The sequence below is a fragment of the Sarcophilus harrisii genome, chromosome 4, assembly GCF_902635505.1.
Source record: "Sarcophilus harrisii chromosome 4, mSarHar1.11, whole genome shotgun sequence".
In the NCBI taxonomy this organism is placed as follows: Eukaryota; Metazoa; Chordata; class Mammalia; order Dasyuromorphia; family Dasyuridae; genus Sarcophilus; species Sarcophilus harrisii.
Genome location: NC_045429.1, coordinates 400630309 through 400646377, shown reverse-complemented (window position 1 = coordinate 400646377; position 16069 = coordinate 400630309). Strand labels below are relative to the sequence as shown.

Genomic DNA, 16069 nt, shown 5'->3' with positions numbered 1-16069 from the left:
AAAGGTGGGCTAGTCGCTGCAGCATGAATGAGATACAAAAGAACAGCCTGAATGGTACACTGTGTTACCTTAGACACTTAAAGAAAACCTCCAGCTCTTTCGGTAGATTATCTGTAGAGGATTATTGGAAAACATGGACAAGAGACTCATAGATAAAAGAGATCTGGAAAAGGTTTCAACCTGAATCAATGGACGAAGTACTCATGTTGATTTCTTTTAAAAATGGAACAACAGTAGTGTCTGTAAGATTATGCAAAGGAACATGTTAGCCTTCACTTAATTTGCAAAATCAAATAAAAATGTCCACTTTGGCAGCACTGAATGAGGACAGCAAAAACTATGCAAACAGAAACAATTAAAAAAATGAAATGGAATGTCTATAATTTCCTTCCAATTTTATGACACCAAATATAATCTTCTACCTTCAATATCTTACTTTATTTTTGGCTTAATTTCTACTGCTATTGCCATTCTTGGTCTTTTTGTCTTGCTAAACTTCTATCTGCTCTCCAAAATATTCATTTCATTAAAAAGCTTCTGTCTAATCTTGAAATATATATATTGAAATATATAATAAATATATAATCTTGAAATATATATCTGTTGGAAAAAAGACCCTCTATGTAACTAGACCTCAGCCACTAAAGCTACTGAACCTCATTTAGAAAAAGGAGACTATTAGAGAATCCCTTCTAATCAAATTGGGAGAAACTGAGACTTATTACCTACTAAGGGAACAGAGTACCTCCCTGCCCATTCTGAAAAAGATTCAAGTTCTGAAAGTCACTTTTGTCTTCTTCAGTGAAGAAAGTCTCAATATCTCCTCACTTCCCTCAAAGAAAGAATTTTTCAACCTTTGGCACCTAGATAGTCACACATAGTAATATAATACAGTATATATGTACTCAAAAGGTTCTCTACCTACTCTTAAAAACAAATTCCTTTAAATATTTTATTATAAACAACTTAGATTTTTATTTTTTAAATCCAACTATCAGGGAAGATTGAAAAATCTAAAACTGAACCTCACTGAATTCTTTCAATTCTACAATTATGATAAGAGGAATATTTTTAAAATCTCATTTTTAATGGTAACATGAGACTACATAAATTCTAAGTTTGAAATGTATAGTATCTCTTTTGAATAATTTAGATTAGAACTTTAAAAGTCTATTAGTGACAGTAAGAGGTGATGTGGCATAATGATAAGATAGCATTCCTCAGAAATATGACAACTTGAGTGAAGTATCTCTGACACATACAGATTTTACAACCCTGGGCAAATTACTGTACTTCCTAGGCAACTTTCTAAAGCTGTAAAATATACAGGATGATGGCCTGTCTCACAAAGAAGTCCCCTATACTGGTAAAACCTAGATCTAAACAGGAAAGACAAAAAAAGATAGCTTTAGACTGCAATACAAATATATAATACTAGAAACTCAAAATAAATTCAACTGCTAATACATCTCTAACAACTAATTTTTAAGCAAGATCAAGTTTTCATTTACTACCAACTATTTCTGACATTTGCATTCTAAAAATGTACAACATAAATACAACATAAACATCATCTTCAAAATTAAACTTAATATTTTAGCCAGAAGTGTCAAATAGCTCAAAATATAAATCCCAAAATGTTTCCCGATGAAATTAGTAGAAAAAAGTTAATACATACAGAAATGTTGTTTCCAGTTGTAATTTTCAGTTCATTATCTTCCATGATTCACTCCACAATGTTATGAATTTAAAGAACTGTAATGTTTTTGCTGCTAAATTATTAAGATATAAAATTAATCACAAGCAAATGGCTTGACTTCTAACAGAGACATGCTATATATCTGACAATAAATGTCTCAACAGTGAAGTATCTCCAAAATTTAGCAATAAGAGAATAATCTGAAAAGTAATCCTTTGCAAAAAATACAAGAAATAAAAATCTGATCAATTTTTCAATAAATAAAAGTTGTTAATAGTGGTTAGTATAACCCATTTAGTTACCATGAGAATAGCAAGGAATTCTGATCTCTATTAAATTCCTCCAGTCCTAGTTCCAGGAAAATAAACCCTGCTTTATTAACAAATCTTTTTAACAGCTACACTAAAATAGTCCACCGAACTGAACTGTCAAATGAATCCTACAGCAAAGAGCTCTCCCTTACTTCTCCTTCCTTTTTCTTCTCCAAAGTATCAGGTGTCTTATTTGCCTAAGAAAACATTACCAGGATCCACTTATCTAACCTGTGCTGTCAATCAGTAACTTTATATTTCAAAGGCTGGGGCAGCTAGATGGTGCAGTGAATAGTGTGGGCCACTAAGTCAGGAGGCCCAGGGTTCAAATGCTGCATCACATATTTAACACTTACCAGTTGGGTGACCCTAGGGAAGTCACTTAACCCCAATTGCCTCACAAAAACAAATAAACAAAACAAAACAAAAAAAAAACAACAAAAAGTTATTTCAAAGGCTGTTTTTTTTTTTGTTTTTTTTTTTACAATCAGGTGAAGGCAATCAAATTTTTAAAGTATTCCTCTCGGTAGGAAATAAGACATTTTAAAATTCCAATCTTGAGAGTCCAAAATTATGAAAGGTATTATGATCATTTTTTTAGTGTTTTACAAAAGAAAATTATTTCTAAAACATCATTATTTTTAAGAAGTATTTTTCTCCATCCTCTTCACAAGACCATGTCAAACTAAAAGACTTGTTAACATACTATCACTTAACTAACTTTTTTACTAGTAGTTACTAGTACCAAATAGTACTCTATGAGGTAGCTGTGATATAGTGTAAAGAGCATGGACTTAAAGTAAAAATGCCTCATGTGAAATCCTAGCTCTAATTGTTGGTAGCTATGTGACTAAATCACTTAAAATTTTGATCTTTTTTCCATCTATAAATAGAAATAATCATACTATTTGTTGTTATTATTTGTTTCTCAATTGTGTCCAACTCTCAAGGGACCCTATTTGTTGCTTTCTTGGCAGAGATACTGGTATAATTAACCACCTCTTTCTTCAGTTTATTTCACATATGAGGCACTAAGGAAAACATGGTTAAATGACTTATCCAGGTTCACACATTCTGTACTTGTCTGAGACCAGATTTGAACTCAGGAACACAAAATCTTCCTGACATCAGGACTGGCATTCTACCCAATGCACTATGTAATTGACCTAACAATATGACAGAACCAATAATATCATACAACCTAGCTTACCAAGTTATTGCAAGAGCTTCATATTAAAGTATCATTAAAATGGGAGGTAACAATTACAGTACCCCTGAAGGATAATCAGTTTTGAGGTCAACCACTGGTGAAGATCAGTATCTATTTAAGATCATAGTTCAAAACTTCATACCAGTATGTTACTTTTACCAGTCAAACACAGGGCATTTCCAAGAAAGAAGACACCACAATTAATTAACATAACAAATCAGCATAGTAAGATTTCCCCCATCCACACAGGTCTATAGGAGGTTACCATATTAGGAATATGGAAGGAACAACACATGGCCACAGCAAATGCAACTCACTTCTCTGAAGCTCTAAAACTACCAATTTATTCTAAAGATAAATGTCTGTAGAAAGCATAAAGCTTTCTTTCACAAGACTTTCACTGTCTTCATTTCTAAGTACTGTCTAAACAATGAAAAATGTTACAACTCTGAAGAAACCGGTCTGTGTAGTGTTCTGGTTAGCTTTCTGGAGGTTTTAGGACCAGCCTTCGTTTCAGCAGAGTAATCACCACAAGAATAGCCAGGGATAAAGTCCAAATTCTTTATTATTTCCTTCAAAGTCTGTCTCCTTCACCTGAGGCTTGGCTAACTTTCTGGAGGTCCTCCAGAATGTGTCTTGATTTCTATGGAGGAAGCAGGAGAGCCACCACGACGGTCTCTATCTTGAAGACTGTCTCAGTCCAAGGGCTTGAGCTCCAGCCTCCAGTCCTCTGTCTTCTCTGAATCTGTCTCCAAGTCTCTCTAAGACTCTGACCTCTTAAATATTCTATTACAATTAAATCCATTCATCATACTGAGTGTAAGCCAATCATTATATCACTAGGGAACCATTATTTGTTGTAAGATTAATTCAATCATACTGAACAAAAGAACTATTAATCACCATGCTAAACTAGATAACCACTGTCTTATCAATTCCACTGAGTTAGTTAACACCTTCTAAGAATCCTTGTTTCAAGTACACTTCTCCAGAGTTCTGGCTCTCTACAAGATCTGTTTTGAAAATGATGGTCAACTTCTTTGCTAGAAACTGATAAATTAGTTACTCTAGAACATCAAGAGAATAAAGTACATTTGTGATTTATTTACATGAATTAATTCAGCAAGGAACCTACAATTAAATCATTTTAAATAAATATAAATAAAAGAATGAAGTATTTTATGAAATCTTATCATTTTTCAACTCCATGAAGTGCCATGCATTTATTGACCTGTTGATTACAGAGTACAATACCTTTTCACATTTTAGAGAAAGATGAGCTCAAAGCAATAGACTTACCTGAGAGTGGTAGTTATTGTATTGCTAAGTAAACGGAGAACCACACCCTAAAAATGTAGGTTTGAATTCTATTAAATACTTTTATCACTTTTATATATAACTATCTTATCTCGTTAAGAAAGAAGGGGAGGATAATCATTTCAGAATATAATTACTGAACAGAATGATAAGAATGAAAAGGCTTCAGTTTGAAAATCCTATAGAATTTTCACATATATTGGCTCAGTTTATCCAAATAACTAAAGATATGCTCAGTTTGCAGGGAGTTTAAATAACTTTCCCAATGTTAAAAGCAGGTGACATTCTCTACAATGGTTTATTTTGAGAAACATATGGAACCTGGAACAGAGAACGGACCTCAAACCCAGAAAGATCCAGCTTCAAGTCCTGCCTCTAACATATACTGGATGCGTGACCCTGGAGTCAGGCAAGTCACAGGCATTCTGGCAAACTCCTGAAAACTCTATGTGGCTAAGAAAATCCCAAACCAGTGGTACAGGGAAGTTCCTCACCCAATCCAACCTGTACCAATCAAACTACAGGTCTAGTCTCTATCCTTATGATTTATTTGCTTCAAAAATAAACTTCAGACTTTTACTTGAAAGATTAAGAAAAAATGAAATAAAATACTAGATTATCTTCTTAGGGCATAAAGTATATTATTCATTTTTATATCTTCCTCACAAATAAATGATAATTATAAAATGAATTGAAAAGGATGTTGTTACTCTTTATTAGTGTGATTTTGGGCAAATCACAATCTCTAGGATTTAGTTTCCTTATTAAAGGAACTGTATTGGATTTGATTAAATTCAACAAATATCTGTCTCTTGGTTTTACAAAAATCTGTGATTCTTAAATCAAATGCAGAGAGAGAAAAACGGAGGGAGGGAGGGGTAGAGGGAGAGAGAGATGAAGAAATATCTTATTAATAAGTAAAGTTGTTTTTTTCTACACTGTAGACATGTAATATATTGGAGATATTACAGATCAAATTCTTGTTCAGAAAGAGATCAGACTGGAAAAAGTAGGTAGTCCCATCCAACTCTGAATTTTGTAATTCACTATTATTTTTAAAATCTATAAAACATAACAACATATAGAAATGTCTAATAGAATTATCCTAAACAGTAGGAGTTAGTACAGTTTTTGGTCACCAATGTTCAAATTCTTTCGCTCAACAAATATCTATAAAGTGCCCACTGAATGACACAAGTTATTTGAGGCATAAAAAATACAAAGACAAAAATAGGAAACTGTCCCTACTCTCAGTGTATCTAATATCCTACTGAGGAAAAATGAGTTAAACACAGAAAATATGAAACATATACAAAATAATTTGGAGAGGACACTAACAACTGTGATAATCAGAAAAGCCTTCTTATAAGAGAAACTTTTTTTTTCAAAAGGTACTAAAGTACTTTGAAACTACATTTGTAACATTTGAGTATTAAAAGACACAAGATAAGGCAAAAATAAAACTTCAGTTCTTCCAAGTTTCCAGTAACATACTGGACTGGAACTCAGAAAAATAAATCTGATCAAATATCAATCTGACACCTCAGTTTTAGAATACAAATAATAATCCAACAATGTCTTCTATACAATTTTTGTCCGCCTTTTTCCACAAATCTTTATAAAGGATCTACCCAATCCATTTCTCATATATGTTAAATAATTTATATAAGTTATATATTAATATAACTACAACAGAAAAAAATTTGTTAACACACACATGACTTTGTATCAAACAGGACAAGCTTCATTTATTAGGGTGTAGAAAGCCTGCCAGATTATAAAAAACAGGTTTTTTTAAGTTTAACATAACATTGTTGTTCTCTGTTGTTTGTGTAACTGGATATTATTGCCTAGATAGAATTTCAGTGTTGAAATTCAAATGCTTAATTCTTTGAAAAATACCTGCTCTAAACTTAAAATTGTAGATGTAGAGACTATGTAGATATTCTATGTAGATAACTCCCAAATTCAATGTCTCACAAGCATATACTGTAGAAAGACAGATAGACAGACAGACAGGATAGACAAATAGATGGGTAGATATAGACAGACAGACATGTATAGAAAAATCTCTTTTAACAGTGCCTACATAGGTGGCATTTCATAAATGTTTACTGATAAATTTTAAATATTATTTTTAATATATAACATCTAGGTAACTAAGGTAACATACTTAGCATATAGTGCTAGACTTAAAAGTCATGAATACCTACTTTTAAATCCTGCCTCAGATACTTATTAGCTGTGTGATCTTAGGAAATCACTCCCTTTGTTATAAGTTCAGTTTCCTTATCTGTAAAATGTAACACTGACTACCAACCTCAAAAAATTATCATGAGAACCAGTGTAAATATGTACAAAATGCTTTGTAAACCTTGAGACATTATATAAATGCTAGCTATCAATATTTATTATTCAACTGTCCCCCTCATATTCCTATCTATGCTATTTTTCACTATAAAATCTCAGAAGCAGGAGAATAAATCTGACAGCAAGCGACTTGGTTGTATAGAATAACATATAAAGAAGTTTGTAAGAAATGCTTCCTGGACTACGCCCAAAAGAGTATAAAACCATGCATATCCTTAAATCCAGTAATGTCCCTACTGAATTTGTATCCCAAAGAGACCATAAAAGAGGAAAAAGGAGCCACATGCACAAAAAATGTTTGTAGCAGCTCTTTTTTGTCCTGCCAAGTTCCTGAAAATTAAGTGGATTCCCATCAGTTGGGGAATGGCTGAATAAGTTATGGTATATGAATGTAATGGAATATTATTTTTCTATAAGAAATGATGAGCAGGTTGATTTCAGAAAAGCCTTGAAAGACTTAAATGAACATTGATGCTGAGTGAAATGAGCAGACCCAGAAGAACATTGTACAGAGTAATAGCAAAATTATGTGATGATCAACTGTGATGGACTTGGCTCTTCTCAGCAATTGAGTGAGGACAGATTTAGAATGCAAAGTATCATCCACATCCAGAGAGAGAACTGAATGTATATTACAGCACAGTATTCTCACCTTTATTTGTTTGCATTTTCTTTCTCATGGTTTTTCCCCTTTTGATCTGATTTTTCTTGCACAATATGACAAATATGGAAATATGCTTAAAAGTCAACAGTTACATATTTACCTATATCAGCTTGCTTGCTGTCTTAAGGATGGGAACATAAGTGAAGGAGAAAGAAAAAATTTGGAACACAAAATCTTACAAAAATTAATGTCAAAAACTATTTGGAACAATAAAATACTGTTGAGAAAGAAAAAAAAAGAAAAAAGAAATGCTTCCTGTGGGTGATAATCAAATCAGGGTAGGGTATGTAATACCTAATACAATAAGCCCTTCAAGCATTCAATCAATCAATAAACATTTTTAAAGCTTTGACTATGTCCTAGACACTGGGGCCACAAATACAATGAAACAAACTTTATCTTCAAGAAATTTTCTTTACAGGAATGAACATTTTCAGTTTTTCCTACACATGTTCAAAAAAGAATCACTTTAAATATTATTTGAATGCAACAACTGCTTTATTCTAAAAATAAAAAAGCAAATCTTTTTGAGTTTTTATGGCCTTTCAAATTGTTTTGATATTCCTTTCAATATTTTGCATAATTAAAGAGTAGGGATAAATTCATTTGTTGATATTACTCACTGTCTTTTTACTATTTTATATAACCTAAGAGGAGGCTTTTCAAGTCAAAACATAATTACTACCAAATATTGGGAAGATATGAAAAATAGCTAATGCAAGTCATCTCTGCCTGGTGATTTCTAAGTGTTGTGTGGGACTTGTATACATGATGACACTCCAGTCTCAATTACAAAATTTTGATTCACTAAATTTAACGCAATTTTCTAAATAATTTCATGTCAGATGTTTTCAGAGACTGTCTTATTTATATCCTAATGCTTAGCACAGTGCCTGGCACACAGTATATGCTTTATTGAATTGATCCTGAATAGATATTTTGCTCCAAGAAGATCAAAAATATTAGGAAAATGCTTAAAAGTTAAGATCTTCCAGTGAGAATTAGCTATTGATAGGGTTTTTTTTTTTATTTAAAAAGTTAACTAAACACATTATTCGACTTCTTGTGATTTTAGATATAACATATTCTAGGTTATGCCCCCCCCCCCAAAGTGTACACACACACAAGGATATAAAACAAAACCTTGTGACGATATGGTTATCTAATAATAGACAAATAAAAAAGTTCACATTTACATAATTGTTTATGATTTACAGGCATTGGTATTATCATCTCTACCTTGGAAGACAGGTTATCACTATGCTTATTTTGCAGATGAGACCTAGATCCTGTAACTCCAAGGCTCAGCTTGTTCCTGCCATACTAGCTATATTTCCCCTGCAATGACACTGGCATAGAACTCCAATGACCCAAACTTTTCTTCCAAGCAAGTCTTCAATGATTGGGTTTCTTTAATAGTTATCAGGAAAAGGGACAGAGAAGAATCATCAGCTTTCATTTTTCTCCTACATTGTCCTTAAAAACAGCAGATTCTCTTCTTTTTAGAGGACTTTATTATAATATGAAAATGAGGGGTAGACTATACCCAAGGATTGTTGTTTAACAATCAGTTCTCTGGAAAGAAAAAATGTAAGCACGACAGCTTTAAGTTTAATCTGCATTATTAACATTTTTTCCGTAACTTTAAGACTAGACGATCAATGAAATAATAAAAGCAAGCCCTGATTTGTAGCCAATTTCCAAAGTTCACACTGAGAAATTACCAATCTCAAACTAGTATGGGCTACCTCTAGCACACCACATTGACTAAGAGGAAAATTTACAAAGAAACTAAGGTTCTATCTGTAAATGTAAAGAGAATTGGGCCTAACCCATTTTCTCCACTTTCCCCTTCAGTCCTGACTGAATCCCTTCTTCCACATTCTTCTTAGGAAACAGTCAAATGCTGTCTGGACTAAATACTGGATCTGTTTCTAGCCACGAATTTGGTTTGGCAGGACTGCAAAATAACTTCTCCTCCATACCCTAGCTTTAAAGATGGAAAGTCTAAGTATGCGGCTTTGTCTGGATTTTCTCACTGAGGGTTTCAGGCCTCACAATGATCAGCTCATATATACATTAAATATGGTGGGAAAGGGAGAAATTACCTATTATTTACTATGCAAATAAGATTTTTTTCCTATTGTTAATCTACACTAAAGAGAGATTCTTGTGAAACACTGATCAGGGAACAAAAATCATTTGATGAGAGAGAAGTCAGTGGAGCATAAAGCTGAGCCCTAGAAAGGAAAGTGATGACTGACTTAAGAGTTCATCTGTGTATCTTAATTCTTCCCACAAGATGGAAGCAATGGAAGGAGCCACCAAAGAACACAAGAGTGAACAGGAAGAACAAATTGGTCTAGCTAGACTTCTGTTGTAATGTAATTACTGGGACTGTGGTCCTAGTAATTCCAGAGGAATATCTAGAAACATAAGTGAAAAAGCCAAAATGCAGAAGATATACTTATATATATACACTGTCTGAATAGTGAATTTGGTATGATGAAACCAATCAAAGCCAGAAAGCCAACTAAGGCCAAAAAAGAAAAGTAAGAACAAGATAGAATTTTCAGGGGACACTAAAGTGAAATAATAGCAAACTTCTCATTCCGGGATCTAGAATGAAGGACAGGATTTCAACAGGTCCAGAACTAATAGATCTAAGGTGAAGTAAGTGACTATAAATGCCTAGCTCTCCCCATGCTTCAAGGGAGGATTCACTGGGGGCTAGAGGGAAAGATAAAAATGCATCAAAGAGAAAAGGTCCTTACTGTAATACGCCTGGGGCTCCAACAATACCAGGAGCTACATTGAGAAAGCTCATTCTGAATCAAGTCAAGACACTTAGCAGCAGCTTATCAAACTGAATCTAGCATCCAGTTCAAGCAGGGCAAAACTAGCAAATCCCAAGGATAAGAAAAAGAAGAGATTTATTCAAATCAAAAGTAGGAAAAATAAAACACTAGTTCCTTGATAAGGATTACTGTTAAAAGTCTGAAAAATTTCTCCTTATTTTAACTCATGTAAGCTTTCTTTATATTTGGTAAATGTCTGAAAAATAGAACTGCAGGATATTTTCAGGGAGCATAGAAATAAAAAGCCATCATCTTCTCCAGAAAAGCAGGAAATGCCTGGTTCATCATGAACCAAAGCCAAGAGGAGGGGTAGTGGCAACAAACCACTATGAGGTGTTAACAAGTCAAGTTATAAGAATCACTTGAGAAAAAGGAATGAAAATCTCAATATAGACTTAGACTTGTTGTACCTCCACCTTCAAGTTCCCTTCCTAAGAACAGAAAAAAGATACCTACAGATTAACTTGTTTTTTCTTGCTCAAATTTGTATAACCAGGGGAACTGCTCTACTTTCCAGTTAGTAAAAGAATGTAATAACATAGACACCATGGAATCAATAAACATATTTTTCCTCATCCAGCTGCTTTATTCTACCTATCTAGCTAGTTAGCTAACATTTTCTTAGCACTTAATATGTGCAAGGCACTGGGGTAGGCACTTTACAATTATTATCGAATTTGATGCTCACAGGTATGTTTACCTCAAAGATAAGTGTTATTATCACCATTTTTTCAGAAAAGTAAATTGAGGTAAACATGGTTAACTGACTTGTCCAGAGTCACACAGCTACTTAAGTATCTGACAGTGGATATTACGCAATGCTCATATTGATTAATCAAGGTTAACTTTCTCTTCCCAGAGGAAGATTTTAAAAATTGAATATAAAGTAAATAATAGAAGAATATACTTTACACCCACTAATAGTGGGGCCATGTATCCCACTCAGGCACTTCTATTATAAAGGAACATACTATATTTATACTGTATCAAATTTCATCTTTCAAATAATAAATCAAATTAAAATCAAGCATGATAAAACAGCTTTAAAATTGAACATGATAAAACAGCTTTGTTCTAAATCCATTTGCAAATACAATAATTTTTCTAAACCAAGAGAAAACATATTTTTTCAAGACAATTCAATTTCAATTCAATCCAACAAACTTTTTTTTTTTTTTTTTTTTTTAGTAGTTACTATGTTTCAGCCATTGTACTGGATAGAGCAATAGAAAGACAAAAAGCAGTTACTGTCTAAAGGTACTTCTAGGGACTTAACGTAGACATAGAAAAGTAAGTAAAAAATCATTTCAAGAAAAAGTATTAGAACACTGACAATCAGGCAGATCAGAAGGTGGTACTTGAAGCAAATTTTGAAAAAGGCAGGATATTCCAGGTATAGGGGACAGGTTATACACACATATATGGATGTGGCAGACAACATGCCAAGTCCATGAAACAGCCAATAGTTAATAGCAACTTTATAGAGTGTTTTAAAGTTAGCAAAGTATTTTTCATACATTTTCTAATTTTAGTACAAATGAAATGCCAAGAAAGGTGGGTGCCTAATTCTGGAGGGTACCAAGGTGTTTTTGTTTCATCCTAGAAGCAACAGAGAACAGGAAAATAATATAGCCAAACTCGTGACTTAAGAATAATAATATGGCAATTATTTTAAATATGGATTAAAGAGAAAAGAGACTGAAGTAAGGAGACCAAAAAGATCCCTACTGCAGTAAGCCAGATAAAAGGTGACAAGATTCTAAACTAAGATATTGATGGTATAATAGGGAGAGATGAGCACAGACGCAAAAAGTAGACTCAGTAAGTATTAGTTAAGTAGGGGGAAGAATCAAGAGTAATTCTGAGTTCACAAACCTAGATTTGGAGGAGAAATAGCTTCAAGGGAAGAGTAATGGGTTTGGTTTGGAACATGGTAGGTAAAAGGTTGGTAGAATAATATACCAAGGTGGAACTTTCCAGGAGGCAGTTAATAATTGGATCTAGAGTGAAGGGGAGAGATTAGGAAAGGATATACAAATTTTGAAGTCATCTTCATTAAGATGATAACTGACTACATAGGAAATAATATCACTAAATAAAGAAAGAACCAGAATAGACTTGGGGAGAACAGGAATACTGAGGTGGTATAGAAACTGAGACAAATATTACAAGAGAAAAGATATACAATAGCTTTAAGTGATAACAGATCAAGTAAAAGATTTTGTATCTTTTTCTTTTTAAATAGAGGATAGATCTAGGCAAAAAGGAAGGAACCGATGGTTAAGGAGAGATTAAAGATAAGAAGTGGAATGATAGGGCAAACTCTAGAAGTGACAGAAAGGGATAAAACAAAAACAAAAGTATAGAGACAGGTCCTTACCAAAGAGGACTCCCTTTTTCTCAGAGTCTGTAGCAAAGGACAAAAGAATGAATTTGGAGGTGTAGAGTGAGCTTAGGAAGTCACTATCCTCTCAATAAAATAAGAAGTCAGATCCTCTGTGGAGAGGGAAAGGTGATGAAATTGTATAGAGGAATTGGGACAAGATGAACAAAGGAGCTGAGAGTGGGTTAGTCAATCAGAGACGAATAAAATGACTGCCCTATCTTTAGCACAGGGAGTTCAGTTTATAGCATAAAACAAATTTGTGGTGGGTGCAGTTGCCTTGGTGCAGAAGCATTAAAATAGGAATGGGAAAGGTAAATGGTAGAGGTAACACAGGGCTAGGTTTTGGTAAAGGATAAATTTCAAAAGTAAAGAATAATGTATATACTAAGTATAAAAATACAAAACTACAGCAACAAGAATGTGGAAGAAGAAAAATTAAACCAGAGCAAGGATTTCAGACTAAGAAAACAGGGAAGGATGAAGAAACTGAAGGTCAAGGTGAAGATAAAGAATAAGTTTGGGAATAACGAATGAGGAAGGGGAGAGAGATTGGGAGTGGAGATACAGTGGATAGATAATACTGGAAATTAGTTCACAAATGGCTACTCAGAGTTAACAGGTTTATACTATTTAACTCATTAGGGTCAATGTGAGTCACTCACATAACAGCATGCAAACTCCTCCCTTCCTTCCACAATCCCAAATCACATACTTGTAAGAATAATAGACTTGGAATCAGGCAGAGTTACTCATTCAGAGTCTATGGCCAATTGGGAAAAGTCATAGCATTACATATACTAGAGCTGTAAAGGTCCTCAATGATCACCTATTCCAAATACTGATAAAAATGAGACCCTGAGCTGATAAAAGACTTTTATGACATTTAGCCAAATTAATTTCTCTGATTTACAAAATAAGAAGATTAGAAGGTTTCTAAGGATACTTCTTATTCAAATATTCTAAGATTCTGAAAACACACACTATTAATCACTACTAGCAGACTTGACATTCTAAGAGTTGGTGTAACCTTAGTGTATAGATTTAGAGTTGGGAAACAATGAGTTCAAATATTGAAATGAGTCAAATATTCTAAGATTCTGAAAACACACACTATTAATCACTACTAGCAGACTTGACATTCTAAGAGTTGGTGTAACCTTAGTGTATAGATTTAGAGTTGGGAAACAATGAGTTCAAATATTGAAATGAGTCAAATATTCTAAGATTCTGAAAACACACACTATTAATCACTACTAGCAGACTTGACATTCTAAGAGTTGGTGTAACCTTAGTGTATAGATTTGGAGCTGGGAAACAATGAGTTCAAATCCCACCAAGAATAATTACTAGCTGTATCACCTTTAGCAAATGACTTAACCTCTCTGAAAACCTGTAAAAATGGGGATAATAATAGCATCCATTTAGCTTTTGAGTTAGACTATGAGCTACCTGAGAAGAGGGACTGAGTTAATTTGGTGGGGAGGTGGTTTACTTCCATATAAGGTCCTTTGCAAACTTTAAAATCCTCCACAAAGTTGCTAGGATTCTGCTTCACACACACTCTGTTCTAGCCAAACTTCAGCTATTTCCAGAACTCACCATGCTGCCTCCCACATCCACTATATATGCATAAGCTGTCCCAATGCTTGGAGTGTAATGATTCCCCCCTTCTACCTTTTTCAAAGCTTGCCCATCCTCTGTAGACGTTTGGAAGGGGGGAGGGGCGCCTTCCTTCGCATCCCCTCAGGTTCACCCAGAGCCTGGCACTAGGTTGACGTGGCTCCCTCACCAAATTGTAAGAATCAGGGAAGGGAATCTATGGAAAGCTCTTTGAAAGCCTGCAAGCCCCACACCAATGCGAACTGTCGCTACAGCCCACTACGGGCCTCAGTGGGATGGGACTGGTCCAAGCCTACCCGGAGTGGCTGTGGTGAGAAAAACATTTTAGAATGGCTCGAGTGCTTTTCCCTTTTCCTCTTTCTCTTCTTTTACAAGAAGATTAATATGGAAACATGACTACACATACATGATTGCACATCTATAACCTATATCAGATTGCCGGCAGTCACGAGAAGGGGGATTGGAGGTTCGGAGGAAAAATCTGTAACTCAAAATCTTATAAAAGATGAAGGCTAAAAACTATCTTTGCATGTAATTGGGGGGGGGGGGGGATGAAATACTATTTTAGGAAAAAAAAAGTAAAAGTAATAAAACGGGAATGATTTCCCACCTTTCAAAAAAAAAAAAAAAAAAAACAAACCCGTCCTAACTCTCACTGTCCCAAGTTCCTGTCAGCAAAGTCCACAGCCCCCGGGCCGCCCAGGCTCGCAGACGAGCCCGGCCACCGGGAAGGGGGTGGGTCACCCGCCGCCGCCTGCAGCCCCCGCGGCCTCCTCCGCCCCCGACCCCCGCCACGCCCCGGCCGGGCCGGCTCACCTGGGTGCGCGCTGGGAGGCCCCGCTCCGCTGCTCGCGGAGCCCTGGCTGACCGGGTCCGCCGTGTCCGCAGAGCCGCAGAGCGCCCCGCCGCCGCCGCCGCAGCTCCTCCCGCGCCCGCCGCCGCCAGCCCGGCGAGTTCTGGCGTTTCCGGGTTCCCGCGGTGCCGTTCCCCAAACGCTCCGGCGGCGCTCGCGACCTCGCGAACACAGTTCCCGAGTTATTCCGCTCCCGGCCACGGAGAGGCGCCCCCTAGTGTGCCTGCGCCTGGGAGGGCCCGAGGGGGCTCTCCGTAGCCCCCCCCGGGGGGAAGGCTCCCCTCTGCCCTCTCCTGAGAGGCCCTGAGGAGGGGTCGGGCTGGGCCCTCGGAGCTGTGTCCCGCCGCGCCGCCGACGTCCGACTGGAGCCCGAGTGTTCGGAGAAAAGGGCAGAGTCCAGGGGTGCCACGGAACCTGGAAAGCCAAGCAAAGTCCGAGGGTGCCATCAAGCAATAATTCACTCACTGACGAGCGGGCTTATTTCGGAAAAGCCTGCAAAGACTCACGGGAACTGATGCTGAGTGAAGTGAGCGCTGCCCACAGTAACAATACCAGTGCAAGGACCAACTGTGGTAGACTTGGCTATAACTATTCAGCGATCCAAGTCAATTCCATACGCTTGGGATAGAAAATACTATCCGCGTCCGGGGAGAACTTCGGAGAGCATATTATTTTTTCTTTTTTTGTCAGCAAATTTTATTAGCTTTTAAAATTTCAAAATACACGCAAAGATAGTTTTCTACATTCACCCTTGCAAAACCCTGTGTTCCAAATTTTTCTC

At 35.8% G+C, this 16069-nt stretch overlaps 1 protein-coding gene across 2 annotated transcripts in view; it reads right to left on the bottom strand.

Annotated features, from left to right (window-relative positions):
- The window catches only part of SLC35A3 (solute carrier family 35 member A3), a 57145-nt gene extending 41788 nt beyond the window's left edge, over nucleotides 1-15357 (bottom strand). The window contains exon 1 of one of the 2 annotated variants that reach the window (XM_031967141.1): nucleotides 15252-15357. Coding sequence is in view for 1 of the 2 variants with exons in the window: in XM_003769686.4 (XP_003769734.2) it covers nucleotides 1679-1723 (45 nt within the window). In the remaining variant the exon portion in view is untranslated. Of the gene's footprint in view, nucleotides 1-1678; nucleotides 1784-15251 lie in introns of those variants that run through there. The other variant, XM_003769686.4, reaches the window with a different exon arrangement.
- Nucleotides 15358-16069: the final 712 nt, after the last annotated feature.